This window comes from Phoenix dactylifera, chromosome 9, assembly GCF_051530095.1.
Source record: "Phoenix dactylifera cultivar Ajwa chromosome 9, Ajwa_hap1_PhDact_Kaust_v1.1, whole genome shotgun sequence".
Classification (NCBI taxonomy): Eukaryota; Viridiplantae; Streptophyta; class Magnoliopsida; order Arecales; family Arecaceae; genus Phoenix; species Phoenix dactylifera.
This window is the reverse complement of record NC_143198.1, coordinates 33,112,801-33,134,372: the sequence shown is the minus strand read 5'-3', so window position 1 is coordinate 33,134,372 and position 21,572 is coordinate 33,112,801. Positions and strand designations below refer to the sequence as shown.

General features: G+C 40.6%; 1 protein-coding gene across 7 annotated transcripts; it reads right to left on the bottom strand.

The window, feature by feature from the left end:
- Positions 1-2,678: 2,678 nt before the first annotated feature.
- On the bottom strand, positions 2,679-20,426 carry LOC103720805 (protein MLN51 homolog). 7 transcript variants are annotated; one of them, XM_088705132.1, is made up of 13 exons: positions 19,387-20,408; positions 17,594-17,696; positions 17,245-17,459; positions 16,286-17,145; positions 15,881-15,995; positions 14,973-15,095; positions 12,973-13,025; positions 12,796-12,841; positions 12,574-12,640; positions 12,406-12,484; positions 7,603-7,803; positions 2,995-3,076; positions 2,679-2,908 (listed from the first exon to the last, which is right to left on the bottom strand). In XM_088705132.1, the coding sequence occupies exons 1-9, from the start codon at positions 19,929-19,931 to the stop codon at positions 12,613-12,615; spliced, it is 2,088 nt and encodes a 695-aa protein (XP_088561258.1). In that variant the 5' UTR covers positions 19,932-20,408; the 3' UTR covers positions 2,679-2,908; positions 2,995-3,076; positions 7,603-7,803; positions 12,406-12,484; positions 12,574-12,612. The 7 variants fall into 7 exon arrangements, with proteins under 7 accessions (XP_088561258.1, XP_088561260.1, XP_088561257.1 ...); XM_088705134.1 differs by having other exon boundaries at positions 3,022-3,076; XM_088705131.1 differs by lacking the exon at positions 7,603-7,803 and having other exon boundaries at positions 19,387-20,426.
- Positions 20,427-21,572: the final 1,146 nt, after the last annotated feature.

Here is a 21,572-nt window from a genome sequence, read left to right as displayed (position 1 = left end):
GAGTTCTTCTACATTCAACTTTCTGCTTTCTATTTTTTATTTTCTAGGCAACTGACGGGTTGTTGTACTTTGAGGACAAGAACGCCGCAAACCTGCACATATGGGACGAATCACATTCTTAGGACAGTATATATCACACATCTCAATTCAAGCAAGCTCTTCTGAATCTTCTGATTTTATCCTAATAGATTATTCTTGTATAATACTTCTATAAAATAAAGATTCAATAGTTTTTAGGCAAAATATATTTCCAACAAATTCTACAACTGCGAAGGCAAGTATTTACACATGCACATAGTATGGTGCCAAAAGAAGGCATGATGCCCATCATATTCGCAATGCCAATTCTGGCCTCTGTTACTCCCTCATGGAATTCCTAGGAATACTGCTGCGCCCGTTTACAGCTATGTCCAAGATACTCCCAGAAAAATTGGGCAAGCTGGTACCTGGTGAACCGTCGTAAAAAAGTTGAATTGCTCCGACCATGGAGGCCCCTTCTCTGTCTGTCAGAGGTTTGGAACCTTTCGATCATGGAAGATCGCCGAGGGTGGCGGTGGGTGGAGGATTCCTCTGGAAAAGTATAGCAGACCATTATAGGGAAACGGGTGAGACTAGAAGCACTTTGAGCGCGGTGGTTTGATGTGCAAACGGTGACAAAGTGGGTCCATGCATTATTGAGAAGGCGACGGACGGTTTGAAATTTAAATTGGTCATAATTCCTTTTTATCATCCTACTAATTAAATCCTAATTTACGGAGGTTTGTGTGCAAACCTTTTGGATCTGCTTGTTCCATTGAAGCCCGTCATTTTTGCTTGCTTTGAGTAAAAGCAAATATGTTTCCTGTCTAACCTTCTTGGTTTAACTAAATTTTAATTACTATATCATCTCCGTACAGAGTAGTCTTAAGTAAGACATGATGGTTCCTGTGAAACTTTCAATTACGTTATGCTCGTGTGGGTCGCATGTTCGCGATAGCTAACAAAAGAGAGGAGATGGCACTCGGCTGTTTCATGTGGCCTTTTTGGCCCATGCATTAATGCAAGGTTGTCGCTGTGCTGGATCATCTGAATCCCGATATCCTACCATGAACAAGAGAAAGAAAGAGAATAATCCAAATCTCTGTAGTTACCGTCATTTGTGTTTATGGGATCATCTTTTCTTTTCTTTCTTCTTTTATTTTTTGATCCCTCTTTCCCCTGTTTTGATCCTCTCTTTTTGTCTGTTACGCTAAGTTCAAGCTATGTTTCTATCCAACATCGACTCAGATCCATAGATATGCCATGTACGAGGCAAAGCTTTGGCCTGAATCATTTTTCCCCCCCTTTTTTCCACGTTTTCTCAAAGGAGATCAGGATGCGAGAATAGGGGAGGCGGAAATAGTTGGGCTGGTCTAGGAAAGAATCCAAGTTTGTAACCTAGAAATCCCGGAGAAAATTAGTCGGGATCGAAATCTTGGGAGATTATTGCAGAGGCTAGGTTAGATCATGTGGTGCACTACTGGTTTAATTCCACTTCAAAACTGATTTGGAATTACACAGGTTAAATCATGAGGTCTGAGTGTCTCTGAGTATGGTTTAAGAGGTCTGGACCTGATGTCATGCGAGTGCAGGTCCACTCAAGTAGGTGCCAAGCTTCATTCTCTAATTTGGTCAAACCTATACCTAACCACAACCATTGCCACCCTCGTGCGACCAATAGGTTGGTCTCGAGAAATCTTTTCATGATTTTCGGTTTACAAAACAAGAAAATAGGAGATTACGACGAAATAAGCGTAAAAAAATTGGGGAAGAAAAAAAAAGAGGCGGCGGGGAGAGGCACAGCAGAATGAGGGGAAAATTTGGGGGAAGAACTTACCTGAACTCGTGGAGTTCTCGAGCGAAGAATAGATGACAATGGAGCTAATCAGGAGGAGGCCTTAATGAAGCATTTTGCTTTCCAAGTCACATCCGAAAACGGATACGATTTATTAAATGAATCATCAAATTTCTAAGTTATATATTTCCTTGCATTAGCATCACATCCGCGCGTAATAATTCTTTTACTTCTAATTTAGCGAAGCATGTCGCCACGATTCCAGCTCTTCGGAGCTTCATGCTCGCCCAGACACGAAGAAACACCCACCAAGATTCACCAGCAAATCCCTACCGTGCGCTCTAACTGGGGAAAGTTGAAATATAATCGTACCATACTGAACAGCCGGAACACTGGGTACCTCCAGGCATTCTACGGGCGCCCGGTAAGGAGCTTTACTCTCTCGACTTTCAACCAGGTCCACCAAATCCATGCCGTGCATATGAAATTAATAATCCCACGTACCCTTATATCCCTCCACCGCGGGGTGCAGCTTCCATTACGTACAGAGCCAGCACCACGCGAGGACTTTAGATTTCTGCCAACAAGCTGGCGGACTGACGATAAAATAAGGAATATGCGTCACGCTTACGCAACCAGAGGCCACACAAGGATCTATGACTTTCGGGCGGCCAATTGGAAGCAAGCATGTATTACCTTTGTTTCTTTAATGTAATAACCCGTCCGACACACTCCAGCTGGAGCACACGCAAAATGGAGCCACCCACCCAAATCATCAGACCGTCAACAGGCAACAGAAAATGACGACGAACCCCAGACACCATGTCTCAAGCGGGGCTACGACGTCTAAACGGAAGAATCCGGCTAGAACATTGTAATAACATAGCTACCAGTCATATTACCAAGTGTACATCCAGATTAACAAAGATGCATCAGCTCCTACGACAAGCACTTCTACCCGACAACACTTCACGGCAAAACATAGTACAAAGTAAACCTAACAACCACTGCAATTTGTTTTTCAACCCTTTTCTTCACTCCTAACAGAAGCTCGTCACATTTCTCTCAAGCTTCTATCAACAACTTCAACAATACCTGCAAATTCATAATTCAAAAACTCAATGTTAGTTCAACTACATAATATTGAGCTTTTCACACAGTATTACTCCAAAAATCCCTACCACGGTGCAAACAAGAGTGCCACCCACCCTGCTGCGTAATGTTCTTCTCACACAGCAACAAGCAATAACAGGCGTTATATAACTGCAAAGTCAACACAATAATACACAGTGAGAGCTTCGCAAAACTACCACCTCTGGCCATCAAAGTTATTCAAAAATGCAGCCAGGTTTTAAAATCTTATGAAGTGCAGTAACTAAAACACCTCAAGAACCAGGCTCGCACAAGAGTTGGTACTTGCCAGCACTCATTGTTATTTTTATTTTATTTTTTTAAAAAAGGTTAATCATTCAGAACAATAGATCAGAAAGATGACAATATGTATAAGTAGATCTCTGCAGATTTGTAGAAGAATGTATACACATTTCAACTCTTAGGGACCCAAAAGCTAAATTATCTGAGTGGAAATAAAGACATACTGACTAATTCAAAACCTATAGCTTAGTACAAGTGTAAATACATTTACCATTAAGTAAAAATAAAAGAGCTACAGAAAATAGCTAGAGGTCAATCTTGTTTAGAATGCAAGGTAATAAGGAAATGCCCTCAACGATGAATCAGAGTACGGAAATAACACCCTTAAAGTCACCCATTTCACTTAAATTTTTGATGTCGGTGGATCCCAAGACAGCAATCCTGGAGGGCTAGGATTACTACCAAAGTTGCTTCAAAGTTCCATTCTAGGACCTCACTGTAAGCAGGTTCTTCCATACAATCAATTCTATCATCATAATAAAGGTAAACCCACCTCTACAAGAACAAAGTGCCCATTGGGAACGTTGGTCTTACTACAGTATGCAGTACAAAACATGAATTAATATGGAATAAAAAAATATGATCCAAGGATTAAAGACTTCCATCATATCCCTTCACAACTTGTACTCCAATTCACCAAAACAGCTAATCTAGCCAAAGTTGAGTGAAAAATGAAGGCATACCCAATTCCATTAAGCTACAACTATATCCACCAAATATATTGTATCACAAGCATGGGTTATTATATGCCGTTTTAGATTGATCTACAGCTTCCTCAATCATTATGTTATGCCATTTGCTTTGCTTCCACAAATCGAGTCAGCTTTCAATGGAGTATTACAATATTGACAGTTCCTCAAAAGCCACCACTTTGTTAGATTATCATCACAATCAAATTGAACCACTGACCAATTTCACCTCTCATACAGCATTCATGAACAATTACATCAATAAAAAATTAACCCAATAAACACTCCTGACAGTGACTTGAACCATGACTAGTTGAAAATAAGAAGCGAAAAATGAGCAGCAAACAGAAACTACATGTGATTGACTTATGAACACTACTCGCACTCACGAATTATACATTATCACCATATCAATGTATGCCACAAAATAATGTTTCTCGGCATCAGGCAGTCTGCAAGCAAAGGTTTACAAGCAGGCAGACAACACGAGGCTCACAACAGCAATGCTTAACCTTGCCATTCCATTACCCACATGAACCATGCTGTGCCCACACTTCACGAGTGTATATCACAGCATACCATCAGTCTGCCAACACCAGTAGTTCTGAGCATTAACCATCATACACATATTCCATATGCGCAGACCAACCTCTGCATAGGAATCTATATATCCATTATTTGCTCTACAAGTTCACTGTTTTCATTATTTCCATTTTCTGAAAATCCATATCTAGAGAAGAGAGAAGGGAGGAGGGGAGGGAGGGAGGGAGGGAGAGAGAGAGAGTGGTTAACTTCTTGAAAAAGGACTCGACGATTCAAAATATAATTCAAGATCCAAACCCTTGAACATGATCTCACTACAACAAAAAAGCCTAGAAACCGAAATTTTTACATGTTGTTGGTTTCTAATCCAATCATGATGTAGGCATTAAAATGGACAGTTTTACTAGCACGATCCTATATTTTACTATGATCTAATCATTAAAATCTAGCAAATTTAAAGCTACTCATGTTTTAAGATGTATAGATTATGATCCATGAAGTGGATCTTCAATCTATATGCCATATCGTGTATTTTACCATACTAATACAATTAATACCATTCATTTTTGTACCAACTTGATGTATACATTAAAGACCAAAAAGAAATCATTTTGGTTTCACGGCATTTTTTGTAGTGCAAATGATGTTCGATGGTTTGAATCTTCAATTTGGATAGCCTATCATTGATTTTAACATCGTTAATCCCTTTTCCATGAGTTAGCATAAAGTGTGCAGTCCAACATTTAGGCATACATACATATATATCAGGAGACTTGCAGGCCAACATGTTAAAACTTGAATAAACATACTAACAACTTTTTCCAGAATTTACAGAAGAGCCCAAATAATAAAAGATGAACTTATGTAACATTCCCTATAACGCAGCTGTTGCACCACATGAGGTTGTATTTGCATATATAAAAGAAGATCAATGTAGTTTCTAGATGGTAGACCTGATTCCCTTCCCTAGTCGAGTATATGGGGCTTTGTATAAATATCGAAGGAACTAGTATCGTCAACTAATTCTAACATTACCAATGTTTTAAATTTCGGTTTATAGGGCCCATATGGAGAAGCAACTCCTACACTACAGACATTTTGAGATCGCAGCCACACACAGCTGATCCAATTCGTGTGGCTGCACGCATTCAATACATGGAAGGCATGGATTGTGAAGCATCTCAAAAATGCTTCCTTGACTCGTTTCTTTGCTTTTCATTCTGCCTCATAGCCTTTACCCTTTCCTTTTCCAATTCCATCCTCTCAACTACCATACCAAATGCCAGCAATCTCCTTCTTTAGAATGTCATGAGTTCTCAAAAACTAAAGTTTCAATGATACACTCTAACCAGAATGGATTATGGTTTCTTCAGAGAGGACAATGAAGAATACGAAGAAGCCACAAAAATACCATTGCACAGAATCTGGAGTGGTAGCTCGCTCTCATGTAGATATCAAAGGATACATTCCCAGCACAAGGGAGCCCATACAACTGTTCACATCTGACAAAAGAATCCTAACATTGCACCTTCCACTTTGGGAGGAGGATGAGTGCAATGCAGCGGCGGTGTCACCAGTACCATTGACCAACACCGATGTAAACAATGATGAACAACGTTGGAGGACGCCCTTCTCTTTTTCCTGTCAGAGTTGCAACTTTGTTTGATGGTTTCCTTAACATTTTGCATAATAATGTGCAACAAAGAACCAGAAGAAACAGAGTTAGGATACTTTTTGATCATTGTCTCACTTCCACACTTCCAACATTGAGAGTGCACAGCCACGCATTGGATCAGCTGTGCCCAACCGAGAACTCAAGATGTGTTCCTGGACTAGACAGCACAAGCCATATGCTGTCCCTTTATGCAGTGGGTCACATATGGACTGCATAATCAATCAGCATGTGTCCAGGCAGCTGCATATATAGTCCAGATTTAAACAGGCTGAGTTCCTTATGCAATAACCTCAGTGCCCTCAAACCGCTTCCATTTCTAAAACAATGGGCATTCCATTGGACTATCACCTTGCTAGGTTAGAATACTATGGACATGATTAGTATCCATTTAAGCCTTAATGACATAATAGGAAAGTCCTTGATTGAGTACATGCCATGCATTCACCTCTTTATGGGAGTTCTCAGTGACACCTGATAAAAGATCATGAGCCATCAATAGAAGAACAAACAATGTTAGATTGAAACAAATATTTCATTAGTTAAGTTTTGCTTTGGGCCCAACATGTTTTGGAACCAATCCTAAAACTGCATCACCTCGCCTGAACAACCTATTCTATCTTTCTAGCATATAGAAATTTAAATATCGTTAGCATGTATGTCACTACATTCTATAAGGATGGTTCATAACATATTAATATCATTTTTTTATAATTATTAGTGCTAAGGCATACATGACCACTAATCTCAGTACTCTCTTGAACCATTATCAGCAAATAGATCATTTCACGCATTCCCCAAGTCTTTCTTACAAAGTACCAGAGCATCTACTTGGCCTTGAGTTTGCTAAAGTTCTTGCTGGGATTTGCTATACTTGGAATGCCTACAGGTAAAAATATGCAGCATATGCCCCTTGTTAACTTGCAAGAAATCAGATTTATCGTAATATGATTTTATGATACCCCTTGCTCCTTATAAACCCCTATAGTTCAGTTGTATAGTACTGAGCCACGTCCAGATGTTAGATGTTATATTCAACACATAGGTCTCATGAAAATGGTCAACCAGTTTCTTAGCACCTTGACAATTACAAATATGAGGGACAGCAATGACTAGACTGCTACTGCACCAGGTCCAGCTGATGCACCGTGAAGACAGCCATCATATAGCAGCACTTAAGTACTCCTAGCCCTATCTTGAAGCTTGTGCTTTATGCCCAAGATATATGTTTTGACAAAACCAAAACAATTACTTATGAACATTAACATAATCACTAAGTTGGTGTTATGCCAACCCAAAAGACCATTTGTACCAGTTTTTATTCCAAGAGTTGCATTTTAGATGACATGAGAGTCTAATATAGTTTTTTATCACAATCTATTCCCAAACAAATAATAACATACCTAACTATTAATTTACTAAGATAGACTGCTCACTGTTCCCATCCTTACCTTGTTAAAATGATCCAGCCACCACATCTCTCCTCAACTCATTTTCTTCACACAACCATAATCCCATCAACACTATCTACTCATCGGCAAACAATACATATATTACAAGATCATGTTAAATCTTCCCATGCTGCTTCTATTCTTCTGGGTGGTGTAACAGTACTATGAATTGAACCCAGTTGAACACATGGAGGCTGTTATCTGCGACCAAATACAAGCCAAAAAGATCAGGGCACGGCTTGGAATGCAATATTCAGAGATGACTTCATATTATAAAGAGTCAAAAAATTTTATGCCCACTTAGAAGAAAGTTCAGAGTGCTTTTCTAGAGAAAATGAACAGCTCTCTCAACTATTATCATCAAAATTCATGTTAATTTCAACTTCTGTGCAACTGCTGTCAGCCAATAAGCAATTTATTCACTCATAGTGTTCACAGTTATGTTATAATCCCCACAATAACCAAATTGCAGGTCAGTTAAAATTAACTGATCAAGCATATTCCTTGTTAAATCTATAACACCTATGTTATTATCAAAGTCCTACATATGATCTCATTTAGATTCAAACCACAAGCAGACCTGCTTGCAGGTGTACCCCAACTTCCATTATGAGTCACTTGTTAGGAAAGGGTTTATATACTCTCCAATGATAGACCTGAAATCACCCTCTGGATGAATCAAAATCCAGCTTCAACATCAGATAGCAGTTTTTCAAGACCCAAAGGGGTCAACCAGCTCAACCTATCCAATCCCTGACCCGCCAGCCAAAGTGGATTGGGTCAAAGAAAAACCTGCAATTCCTAAAAGCCGCTTGAACCACTGCACCTAGCAGTTCAACCAGCCAAGTGTCAGCACCTCCGTTGATTGAGTAAAGAAAAGAGAAAAAACTGCAATGCCTTCCGCAATCTTGGGTGAGGCATGAAGGTCCCTATCCCTCTCCGCTTGGACTGAGGCATTGAGAACGCGGTTGAGGTGGTGGGCTATAACGCTGAGACACTGTCGAAGTGTTTGAGGTGGTGGGATTGAAAGCCAAGACAAAGTCAGAAGGTGGTCGAAGAAGCAAGGGGATGGTGGGACTACAAGATGGCAGAGGCCGAGCTCAAGGGCAGTGAGGTGATGTCACTGTATACTGGGGTTGGATTCGGAGGTCAAGATGCCAGATGCCAAGACGGTAGACAAGAAGTGTGATTGGGGCAGCAGGTGGCAACCAGGATGGGCCGAAAAGAGATCGAGGTGGCAGGGCTTGAGGATCGTCAAGCAAGTGGTAGTAGATGGTGGAACTAAACGGTTTAGGTCAAGGAGGTGGAAGGAGGGGAATGAGATCTAGTGATGAGAATGGAGATGCTTGTTGGAATTGAGAACAAGGCTTACGAGTAGAAGGATTAAGAGAAGCCGACTAGGTAAGGGTTATGGTTGAACTAGGGTGAACCACGGTTGAACAAGTGACCCATGACCCGAACCTCAAAACTGTTCAATACAGGTCATCCAGTTCCAAGCATATTATCGCATATCTAACCATTCTTTTCACCATTCTTTCTCCATAAACCACAAAATGGGAGCTTAGGTAAAACAGACACTATTGTTGAATGCATTAACCCATTGCAAAAAAATGACTTGCAACATAGCGCTTAAGAAACCTCATCTTTGATCGCCTTATATGAAGTTCCTCACCCTTATACTTGTATTTCTTTACTTCCTATCATGACTCATTGCATTGTCAATGTTGCATATATTACATAGACAAATGCTATCTCATTAAAGAAAATAGAATATTGTACCTCTGAAGCACAGGCACGATATAATAAATGCTACAAGACGATGCAGATACACCAACATATCTTTTAGAAAATAAAATAAAATAAAATGCAATATGGTTGGGATACAGAAATAAATAGTCATAAAATGTTATAATAATATATAGTGAAATACTCCATAAAACAACATCAACATGCACAAAAACTCAATAACTTCAACGTCACTTAAATCTATAAACCATGGTCCACAATTCATACAATAACATCAACATCACAAACTCTAAAATACTGGTACACATGGTTTCAAACCAATCTAAGAACTGAATCGAACTAACCTCATTTGGTCAGTGGTTCGGGATTGAACATAGAACATTTGGTTCCATTTGTCGTTCTTGAAGTTCGATTGGATTGTTGGCCCAAGTCCAATGGGGCTAAGTTACCTAATTTAACCTGAACCAAACTGATCTATAATATATCATAATATAATTATGATTAAAAAATATATACCGCTGCACCATTTTATGTTAAAGGTCAATGATTTATGTGAATTTTTTTGATTGTTTAATAGGGCATTCATTTTTCTTGTTGTCAGAACATATCCAGAATTTACAGTTCTTTTTTCGTTTCTCTAATTGTATGATGTTGTCAAATAGATTTTGCTCAAAAAGATGCTGTTCAACTGTTCAATAGATTATCCAGAATTTATAGTTCTTTTATTTGTTTCTCTAATTGTATGATGTTGTCAATAGATTTTGCTCAAAAAGATGCTGTTCAACTATTCAATAGATTATTTGTTAGACTACTACCAGTAATAAATGGGTTCTAAAATAGAATGAAGAAATTTTTATTGCTGAAAGCATTCTTTATTTTTGATAACCTCAGAACCAATCTGAACCAAACTGATCTTGATTGGTTCCTTCATTCAGGTTCCAAATTTAAATGCTTTAGTTCTAAATCCAAATGTTGAGAATCAAACAAGGTCAGCACAGTTCGAAGTTGGAACCTAACCCAACCCACGTGCACAATGAAGATTAATCATCAAATCAACCATTAAAAAAAACTCATCCAAGAAGTACCTCAGGCATATCCAAGCATCCAAAGCCCCTTTTAAACTTGAAAAATAGGACACTTGAAATAAGTGTCCAACATCTATAATAACTCCATACAACAAGTATTTGTGTCTAACATGTATTTAATATGGTCAGTATACAATCCAACGTACCAATGGACCCTACCAACGTCTACGGAACTGTCCCGAACCGTCCGATTTAGAGCATCCCGAGCCGTACCGGCGGCGAACCGGGACAGTTCCGGCATTGAAACCGAGATGTCGTCGCCAGAGGAGGAGAAGGAAAAAAAAGAAAAGAGAAGGGGGGAAGGGAGGGAGAGGGAGAGGAAGGAAGAGAGGTTGGCCGGGGCCAGCAGAGAGAGGCCGAGGAGACGCGGAGGCGGGGCTCCACTCCGGTCCTCTGTTTCGTTCAAAACAGGGGCCCAAAGGGGGGCCTTTTATTTTTGCGGATTTTAAGTTGAAATCGGCAAACCCATTGCTAACTTCACTTTTTTTTTTAAATGAAAGAGATCTCAATCTTGTAGTTGGCGAAGTAGAAGGCCCATTAGCACCCACGTCTGAAGAAACAAATGCCCTCGCCTCAAAGAAGTCACATTGCAGTGCTTCTTCGTACAGATTTGGCCTAAAAGCAATGATTACGGGAGAATGTTTTTTGGTCCAAAAAAACATTTTCGAGGATTTTCCGATAGAAAAATTTGCATGCGAGAGAGATCCCACCTTAATGAAAGGATCATTTGAGTTCCAAGAAAGAACTACTAAATAAAAAAAAATAAGTCAGCAATGGATTTGTCGACTTCAGCTTAAAATCCGCAAAAATAAAAGGGCCCCCTCTGAGCCCCTATTTCAAACGAAACAGAGGATCGGAGGTGGAGCCCCACCTCCATGTCTCTCCAGCTCCGCCTCCTTCGTGCGAAGGCTCCCTGGCTTCTGTCGGCCGGCCCCAGCCGGCCTCTCTCTTCCTTTCTTTCCCTCTCCCTCATTCCCCCTCTCTCTCTCGTTCTCCCGCTCCCTCGCCTCTATTGTGTGGGTATTGGGCTGGCACGACACGGCGACATACCGACCCATGCCCCCGGGCAACCGGTACAGGCTCCGGTACTGGCACAACAAACCTTAGACCAAGGTACGCGGTACCGACAATACCGACGTACCGGTGGGCATCGGTACCGGTACGGTGCCGAACCGGTACTGTACCGATGGGGCTAAAAACCAAAAAAAATTGGAGCCGGTACGGACTGGTCAGTTCGAGCCGGTACCGGTTCGGTACGGGCCGGTACCGCGTCGGTACGGGCCGGTACCGAGTCGGTACAGGCCGGTACCGCGTCGGTACGGGCCGGTACGGTTCGGTACCGAAATATGTAGCTGTACCGTACCGGTAGGGTCCGGTACCGGTATGCACCGGCCGGTACCGGCCCGTACCGACCGGTACGGCAGACCATGCCTTAGACCCTACTATTGTACAAGATTAGCATAAAGGTTATTTCCATAGCCATCTGCATTACACTCTGAAATGCTATACACAATACAATATATGGCAATTCATATAAAAGCATTAACACCATGAAACTATTATGACAGCACAATTCTTGACTTCAAATTTCAAACTAAAATGTACATAGATAAAACATTGCAAAGTAGAAAAGAAAACAGAAACCTAGATACATGATGCTTCTTCAAAGGTTATCAATCAATAAAGAGGCACTAAAAGAAAAACTAGCCAATAGTACCATGCTAGAACAGAGCACATGTGTAACACCATCAATAAACAGCTTTATTATATTCCAAGTGGCAATGGATTAAACAATGATCAGAGCCACAAGATACAAAGATGGTGCCATTCATAGCATTATTGCATGGAAATACCTCTATTCTACTAAGTTTTTTTTTTACTTTTCGATTTCCAATACTGAATATCAGAACTGATGTTACATGATAAAAAGAAATATATAATTATGATAGACAAATGCCAAAAGAACACAAACCTAGCATATTTTGGGACACTAGGCAGCCCAAAGTGCTCCAGATAAGAAACTGAAAATCACAGAGGGCTAGCAAATGGGCCTGCATGAATGAACACAAATATAGCTGAGACAACAACAAAAAAGGATGAATCAAAGCATCTTGCAGGAATAGGTATCTAGGTTACTAACCTTAAGGTGCTTATTCGAACACGATCTTACGGATGTACTTCACTGGCCAAAGTTCATCTCTGAATATCTGCTAAAACATAAATATAAAAATAAATAAATAAAATATATTTTATACATATAAAAAACTTTGTAATACATTCAGAAAGCAACAGTGCAGCTACCAGAATATATGTGACCATTAAAAAGTGCTCATATTGAGATCAGCTTTATATTTTCACTTACCTACGAGGCTTGTTCTGGTGTTGCCCAAATTCATCATTCACAATCTCTGCAAAATAGATAAGAACAAATTCAGAATATAATAAAAGGATAGAATTTTTTTTGTAAAAATAGATTTTGTGACCAACCATTTTGCGAGTGTAATAATAATATCAAAAAAGGCATTAGAAAATACTTTACCAGGTCTCTGTGGCGGTTTCCAGGAACTAGAAGATTTAGTTGCACTAGTTTCCCTGCAGCATAGCAAATCAGTGATAAGTTATTCAAGATTTCATAGAAAGCACCACAGGAGGAGGATATTTAAGTAAAATCTGCAAATGCATCACTCGGATGGCATCAGCATCCGAAATGCTCTATGAGACCATATTTCATCATATTTACACCATATACGATATAATAAAACCTACACCATCCAAGCATTAAAAAGAAGTAAATCCTTCCAGCACCCCTGCCCTCCCCAAAGGAAGAGAGAATGAGAGAGAGGAGAAGAAGATGAAGAAAAGAAGAAGCAATTCACTGTTCTACAATAAACTGGCAATAATATCATAGTAGATACTTTTATTTTTATTGTATAAATAGATAAGTGCAAGAGAGGGGAATAAACTATACGTATAACTTGTTAGACACGTGAAAAAAGAACAAAAAATGAGCAAGCAACAAGCAACTGAACATGAAGTCATTGTCAAGCAAAAAGTGTGATACCAGTCATAATATTATCAGATAACAAAAGTTAGTTCTCAGATATGAGTTTAAGATCATCAATGGTATGTCAAAGTGTGCCAAATTTAACAAAAAAGCAAAAGATTAAGATCCACACTTCTAGCACCTCTTAAGCCCTGACCTTTTTTTTTCCTGATACCTTAGCCATTATGTACATCACTTATATTGTAAGTCAGGACAAACATCAATTGATAATGATAAAATAAAGAATCCAAAACTTACAAAAATACTAATGACATACCAAGATTGCCTTGGACTAAAGGCAGCTAGTCCCTCTAATAAAAAAAAAGTCTTAGATGTGTTATTTCTGCCACAAGTCCAACCACAAGAGACTGGTATTTCTGTTTCTTCACTTTTATTAACAGAAAGGTGTGAAAGAAAGTTCTCAGGAATCAAATTAACGTACTTTTTTGGAAATAATCTAGGAGTTAGAAATTCAAATAGGCATCAATGTCAAACCCCTTGCGATCTCATTATTATACAGACATGTTTTAGGCTGGGAAACAGAAAAAGGAAGAAAAAAAATTATCTTTCTCTTCCATGTATCTTCAAGACAGGTTGACAGATCCTCCAGAATCTAGATGAATGTTCTTAACTGTACTGAAGGGAAAATATTGTAAAGTTATAATTAAATTACTAGTCCTTTAGCCACCAATAGCCCATCACAAGAGTTGGTTGACCTCCACCTGATGTGAGGCAGGTTAGTTCTTGGGTTGCCCAATGTCACTATTTGAACTTTGAGCATGAAATTTACTGCAATAACAGGCAAGCTCATGGGCCGAGCTAATGTGCCGGTAAGACAGAATGTAGACCTGGTAAGGTCCTCTTTGCATGAACAGTGCAGTTTCCATCTGGATAAGGGATGTTTGGAGTGATGCATCCACTAAGGGATGTTTAGAATTGCATCCACTTTGTCAAAAGATATAGCTGGATATGTAACCCCCAATCTATGGGCCCTTGTACCCCACCTCCCCCACCCCCCCCAAAAAAAAACAAAACATTAAAAGAAATCTCTATCATATCAAGTTTCTACTACATTATCCTGTGGATTCTTCATTGATCTTATAAGAAACTTATAACAGTCTCAGTAACTCCTGTAATAAAACTCTAGCCCACTTTTCCTTCTATTGTATTATGCTCCTTATAGACTCTGCCTGGCAAGACAAAGATCTCAGGCTTAAAGCTTCAGATCCATAAAATCAGACATCTTATATCATGATTACTTCAAATGTGCCTATCCTGTTCAGCACTCGAATCACCTTGGAATCCTGGACACAGTTGAATATATTACCGCCCAAACCAACATTCCTAAGAACGCAAAACTAGGTTTTATCTCCTTTCATGTATAAGTAGCAATAAATTACCAAAAAGTAGTTGAAAGTCTCCGAAGAAATGATAAGCAGATATAAGAAGAGGAAAGGATGCCTCTGCAGAGACCAAATATTGCCAGAGACACTTGCCTGGAAGAAACTGATGAAGATGCCGGTCCTGAAGGACGGGCAATATAACTACCATCAAGTGCTATATAGGGCGAGCAATATGATGTCCCTAAAGCTCCAGCAGCACCAGCTAATACCGGCACCCTAATATCCAAATTCAAGAACAAAAATTCAGTCAGCAATGAATTAATGAAAAGAAATGCGAAGAATCAGATATATCTCAAAATCAGTCTGCAGCATATTTCTTTCCATAATTTATCTTTCATACAGATTGTTGGAGGAGGAGGAGGAGGAGGAGGAGGAGGAGGAGGAGGAGGAGGGGGGGGGGGTGCAGAAACAAATGCCAGTCTCAAGTAACTAATAGATTGTGAAATACAGAAAACATACACTACCAGCCTACCAGACCCTATCTAGTCATTTGAAATATGAGCAAGTGACAATTAATTAATGGATCCAAAATAGCTGAGATAAAGAATATAATAGCAGTTAAAACACGTGAGAAAAAGTCATTCAAAAAAACAATCACAAACATTCAATTTGATCAAGTCCCAAAAAGCAATCTCCAGCACAGAACCAGCACACAACAGGTTCTCAACATGGAACGAAGTGGGATCAGAAGTAGTAACAGAATGAGATGACAAGGATAGAATGGAACGATAAGCTTTACGATGTTCATGCATCACAGCAGCAAATGAATCAAATGGCAGCTTGGGGACAATTTCAACAACATACCTAACTGACATCCACTTCTAAGATCTGGAATGGCTGTTCAGGAAAATGCAATTAAAATGCAAAACACACACACACACACACACACACACGCACATATACATATAAAAAGAAGTTCAAACATTCACTGAGGCAGTAGAAATAAATGACCGTTATTCAGCCTAGTTGAACATGACAAGCAATGTGCATATTTACTTTACCAAGTCATTTCAGAATTCCCAAAACCAAGCTGCGGTTGAGCCACGTATCCTGGCAGAGCCATACCAACAGTAGGAACCCCAAGACCAGCATTATGTTGACCACCAAATTGCATAACTGTGTATTTTTTTAAGAAAAAAAGGCAATGTGAATGCTACAAAATTCAACAGAAATTTTTAATGCTTTTTTTCTTTTTTACTATAATAGGAAAGAAATCTTATAAATTAAGCAGAAGACCATATGAAAAACATAATGAGCAAGGCACGGGCCAATTAGCAGCCAATGCTACTCGAAGGGGGTAAGCTCTCTACAACACTTTCTGTGCAACCTAAGGGCTAGTGAGATTGTCTAATGTGGTAGAGAATTCCTCATGCAACTCAGAATGAAGAAAAAGAAATGGAATGAACCTGGCAACAGTGCTGGAGTTCGAGGAAAGCCCTGGTCCCCATGTGCAAGGCCCATAGTCCCAGTTGCTCCAATAACCTGAGCTCCGTTGTACAGAATAGAGCCCCTTCCAGTTCCTTGACTGCTAGTTTTCCCCCTTCCAGTCAATGCCGTCTTGGATTTACTTGATCCAGGAGGTGAATCAGTTTCTCCAACTTCAGACGAATTTGTTGATTGAGGTTGAGATGAAGAGGAAGCTTGATTTCCACTGCCAGGCCGTTGACCCAACTGCTGAGTGGAAGTTCGTAATGCAGATTGATTTGGAGTTTGAACTGGTCTCTGTTGAACTATCGGGGGCTGGATTTGAGCAGGAACTCTTGCAGCTCGATCAAGTGACGGGGCAGATTGATTGTTTGGCAGTCCACCGATGCTTACACCCCTCCCCTGAACCCTGGAATTTGAAGATTGACCAGCATTGGTCGACGATAAAGAAAAGCCAGAAGACTGCAATGGAGAACTAGCCATCACTTTTCCAGCACCTCGACGAAGAGAATCATCAGCACATAACCTATCATGAGCTAGGGAATCAACAATCATTTTGCCTCTCGACAACGAACCAGATTGTGAAGCTGAAAAATTATCCTCCATCTGCATCGAAGATGACAGTGTCTTATTGGCACTTCCAATTTGTGCATTGCTTTTCTGAGTCATGGAGACATCTTGATTGGATGACCCAGAGGGGTAAAATGGAGGAGAAGCAGAACTTAAACTCGAAGGAAAAACTTGCTTCCTAGGAACTACTGGTTCCAGTTGCACATTTGAAGTTTGCGAAGAGGGTCTCCCTGCATATGCATTGGCTGTTGGTTCTTGAGGTTTTACAGAGCTGAAAATGCCAAGTAAAATTGAACATCACAATAAGCACAATATAGAAAAGGGGAAATGGCATTTGTTGCAGAACGAAGGGGAAGGATTCACTACTTACTGCTTGTTTTGAGTTGCAGGGATCTCGCTGTTGTGTTTTGGAAGAGGTTCATAGCGTCTTGGCCCTCTCCCTCTCACAGACTTTGAAGCACGGCTTTGGTTGCCACCATCGCCACAGTAAGCACGAGATTTGCTACCTCGAGCATAACCACGATCATTACCCCATCTTTTGCCACTACCACGGCCTCTAAATCGACCTCTGGATCTTCTCCTTTCCTGTAATATAAATGCACCACTTAGAAAATTGCATGTGAGTTCAACATAACATGATACAATGAATTGCATTGACGACATGAAGGAAGGATAAAATGAAAACAGAATGATAGACGCTCCAAAAAAAAAGACCTGACCTCATCATAATGTGCATCTTGCAAGTTCATCTCTTCAAACCTATCATGCACCCAGGCATGGTCATCTTTTGGGTCCCACAATTTCCGCCCACCAAACATACGCCTGGATGTAATGATCAAAGAAAAATCTGATTATCGCAGGGATAGAATGCAAAACTTTAAATCAAAATATGAGGCAAGTAATGTTATTATGTAAGCTAAAAATATAAATCACTGGAAAATGCAGCAAATGCAGAAACATTTACATATCAAGGCAACAACATATCAAACTGTCATAGTAAAACTAGCTAGACCAGTTTCATCCTTCTATGGGACATAAGTTGCTGAATCAATTTTCACATAGCAAACGAGGAAAAAGAAAAAAGAAAGAAACCTAAAGACACTCATCCTTGCAGAATACTATCAGGATTGCACTTTGTTTGAGATACAATGACAATAAACATCGCCTAGAGAGAGAGAGAGAGAGAAATGCAGAAAGAGCTATGATACAAAAAGCTAAGCAGACAGAATCAGTTTCATTACCACAACCAAAACAAAGGCATCAGTTTGTAATCTAAGAAAATACAAGAACTGGAACAAGTACCGCCACCACAAATCAAGCAGCTAATGCTACTTCAACAACCACAAACAAACTGAGCAGAAGAATGTCAAGGAAGCAACATGCTGCTACAAAACAACCCTTGCCAATAAAACTATGACATGAAACAATTGCGCTACAAACACAACTAGGCTATGATGCAGCCACCAACCAACACCAACCCAGCAATACACTGCCACCTGACTCGAGATACTACACATAACTGTAACTCAAAGTTTTACACTTTTCTACGAATGAAATTGAGGTAATAAGAGTATGTTTAGTGAACTGAACTAGTGAATCTGCGAAATAAAGTGAAAAAAGGAACTGACATCACAATAAAATCTCGTTTGTTCTTAAAATTCTTAGCACCAGAACAATATTTACAGTCACTAAGCAAGTCCACAAAGAAATTATCAAGAAAAAAAAAACACTACAGGTAAAGATGATTAAAGAATTTCAAAGCTACAAGGCATGAGCTAAGTAAACCTATATTTTGGCATCACAGAGTATATAATCAAAGCTCTCAATTCATTTTGAGAAAGGAAAATTCTAAACATTACTGCATCATTCATACCTCTGACACCACCTACCCCCATATCCTATATATCACACCAATCTCCAACAGCCTGATAGGACAAGAATTTGAGTGCTGAATGGAGCAGTCATCTGTAGCAGTACTCTAAGAAGCAGATGTTTATGATTAAAGCCCCTATTGTGGTTTTTATGGTAAGATTTATGTGATCTTACAGCAATTATTCACATTGGAAAAGCGGTAGTGGGGATTTCTATGGATTTCATGGAATTTTCTTGAGGAAAAGAACAACATGTAAAATTGAATCTGATAAAACCACACGTGAAATTTTGGTGGATACTGTGATGTTTTCTAAGTTTTCGCAATTTAATCTTCAAAATCCAAATTCTACAACAGAATTGATGAAACATATACCAGGTGTAGAATGAAAAATATTTCTTGCACAAGCATATCCACCATACAATAATATTCTATGTGGCCATGATCAACAAAATCAAACCTAAAAAAGAAATGATTATAAATTTTAAAAGAGTCGACGTCCGTTTCTTTCCTTATTCTATAAACAGGACGGAAGCAATTAACTTGCTACAACGAAATATAGGGTCGAAGAACATATACTTCAGACATCAGTAGCAAGGAGGCATTTTATCAAACTCAAGGCCAAAGGACAAAGAACAGCACCTGTGGCGACCCCGGCCATTTTCCTGGAAGCGATCGTCATGCATGTAGAAAGCCCCGGCAGTCGGCACAGCGTACGGCTCGTTCTCCTTCTTTTCCTCCTCTTCCACTTGATTCTTGCCCCGATATTCCACTGGTTCCCCACCAGATCTCCAGCCATCGCCGGCGGGTTCCACCGGCGGCCGCCCCTCGGCAGGGCTTTCAGCCTTCCCTACAGAACCATGATGCCCACCCTCTTCACCAGCACTCTCCTCAAGTTCCGCTCCTTCTTCTTCGAGTTCTTCCTCCACTTCTTCCCCCGCCTCTAATTCCTCGTCATCTTGCTCCGCCTCGAATTCCTCATCATCTTCGTACACCTGGGCTCCGCCCTGACCGTCCGACTCGCCATCAGATCCAATCCCCGCCCTAGGATCCCTCCTCGTCGTCTTGCCTCCCCCGTCTGACCCCTCCCCGTCCTCGTCGTCGCTCGCCTCCCTCCGCCGCATCGATGGCAGCGGCGCATCCTCGGGATCGCTCTCGTACTCCACCTCCTCCCCCTCTGCCGCCATGGATCCTTTCCCAAACCCTAGCCCCCCAACCAAGAAAACCTCACCAATTCAAATCAAGAAAGCCGAAAACCCTAACTCTGGCCGGAATCTACGAATTCCCCCAGAACCCTCCACCGATTCCCCGAATCGAGAGCGAGGAGAGGCGACGGAGGTCGCGAAGAGATGAATTAGGGTTTTGATCGAGCACGATCGGTGGCTTCGAAACGGGAGGAGGGGAGATGTCTTTGAATCAGGGATGGGGATAAAGAAAGAGAGGAACCTATTATAGAGTCGAGAGAGAGTAGAAGAGAAAAAGGGAGGAATCGCTCGACGATGGGGGAGAGGAAGGGAAACGGACTTGTTAACCTCTACATTCTACAGCGGTTTCCGACTCCCAGTCCGACTCTCCCCTTTTAATCGCCTGAGACTATGCACCGCCGCAACTGCGGGTGTGAAGAACAAGTGTGAAAAAATACATAATGGAAATCTAGAAACAAATATTAAAATAACTTATCCATTGAGTCTAAGAAGGAACCTTGTATGTGGCTTCGCCAATTTCTTTCTGGGGCCCACTGACGTTGCGGTTGGTTTATCGGTGGTGAGCGATTTCAACAGCGTAATTGTACGGAAAGAGGTTACGATTTATGGTATAGGATGGATGGAGGATAATTCGCCACGATTCGAGCATCTACGACCATAGCGCGCACGTGTGTGGGGAGTTAGGAGACTACCCCGCCTGATGACTTGGCGGCTTGTGATTGGATAAATATGGGGTGTGTGACGTGCAACCGATCTTTATGCGGTGGATCTCCGGTGGTGGGGGTACGCATGGAAGAATCTCGACCGTCGGCTGGAAGGGGACATTGGTCATCAGCGGGAGCTTGCGTTTGCGGCGAATCGGTCATAGCCGTCGTTCATTTGACGGAAGATTGATCTCGGATTGGAGACAGTCCGTTGATTAATGCGCTTCGCGAGAATGGCCCAACGGAAGCCTTGGTAGCCCATTAGGCCCCTTCGTACAGGCGACAACTCGCGATAACAGGAATATCAAAAGAATATCCATGGACCGGATCGCCGGGATCGAATTATTAGGGCCAAGCCTGGTTCATCAAGACAGTCAGAGTACGGATCCATGAATAAAATCCTTGATGATAAAATCCTTTCCCATAGGAAACAATAGAACTTGACAGGTGCTATGTAGGGAAGCATGGAGGATAATGATAAGCCAGCATTAGACTCTCCATTTGCTCTCTTATTTAATTCTCACGATATCCCTATTATTTCTCAATTGCAGTAATCCTTGTTTTTCACATGTAAATTGCATGCACAACCATGATTATATGCCTTCTCATATGCATTGCACCTGCTGGATATAATTGCATATCCCATTAAGTAAGAAAATGAACATCCACTTGAGTTTGATTAACAAAATGAACCTTTTTGCCTTCCAACGGGCAAAGAGGTTTAAGAGCTGTACCAACTGGCAAAAAAGATATGACCTTACATGAAGATAGCCTTGATAAGATACTGAGAAGATGGATTGGAACAAGGAGAAAGAAGTATCAGAAGAATTCAAGAGGCTCCAGCCTTTTGATACATGAATGGCAGCAGTATCTGGATTGTAGATTTCTGATAGATGGAACAAAGCTTGAAATCATGGCA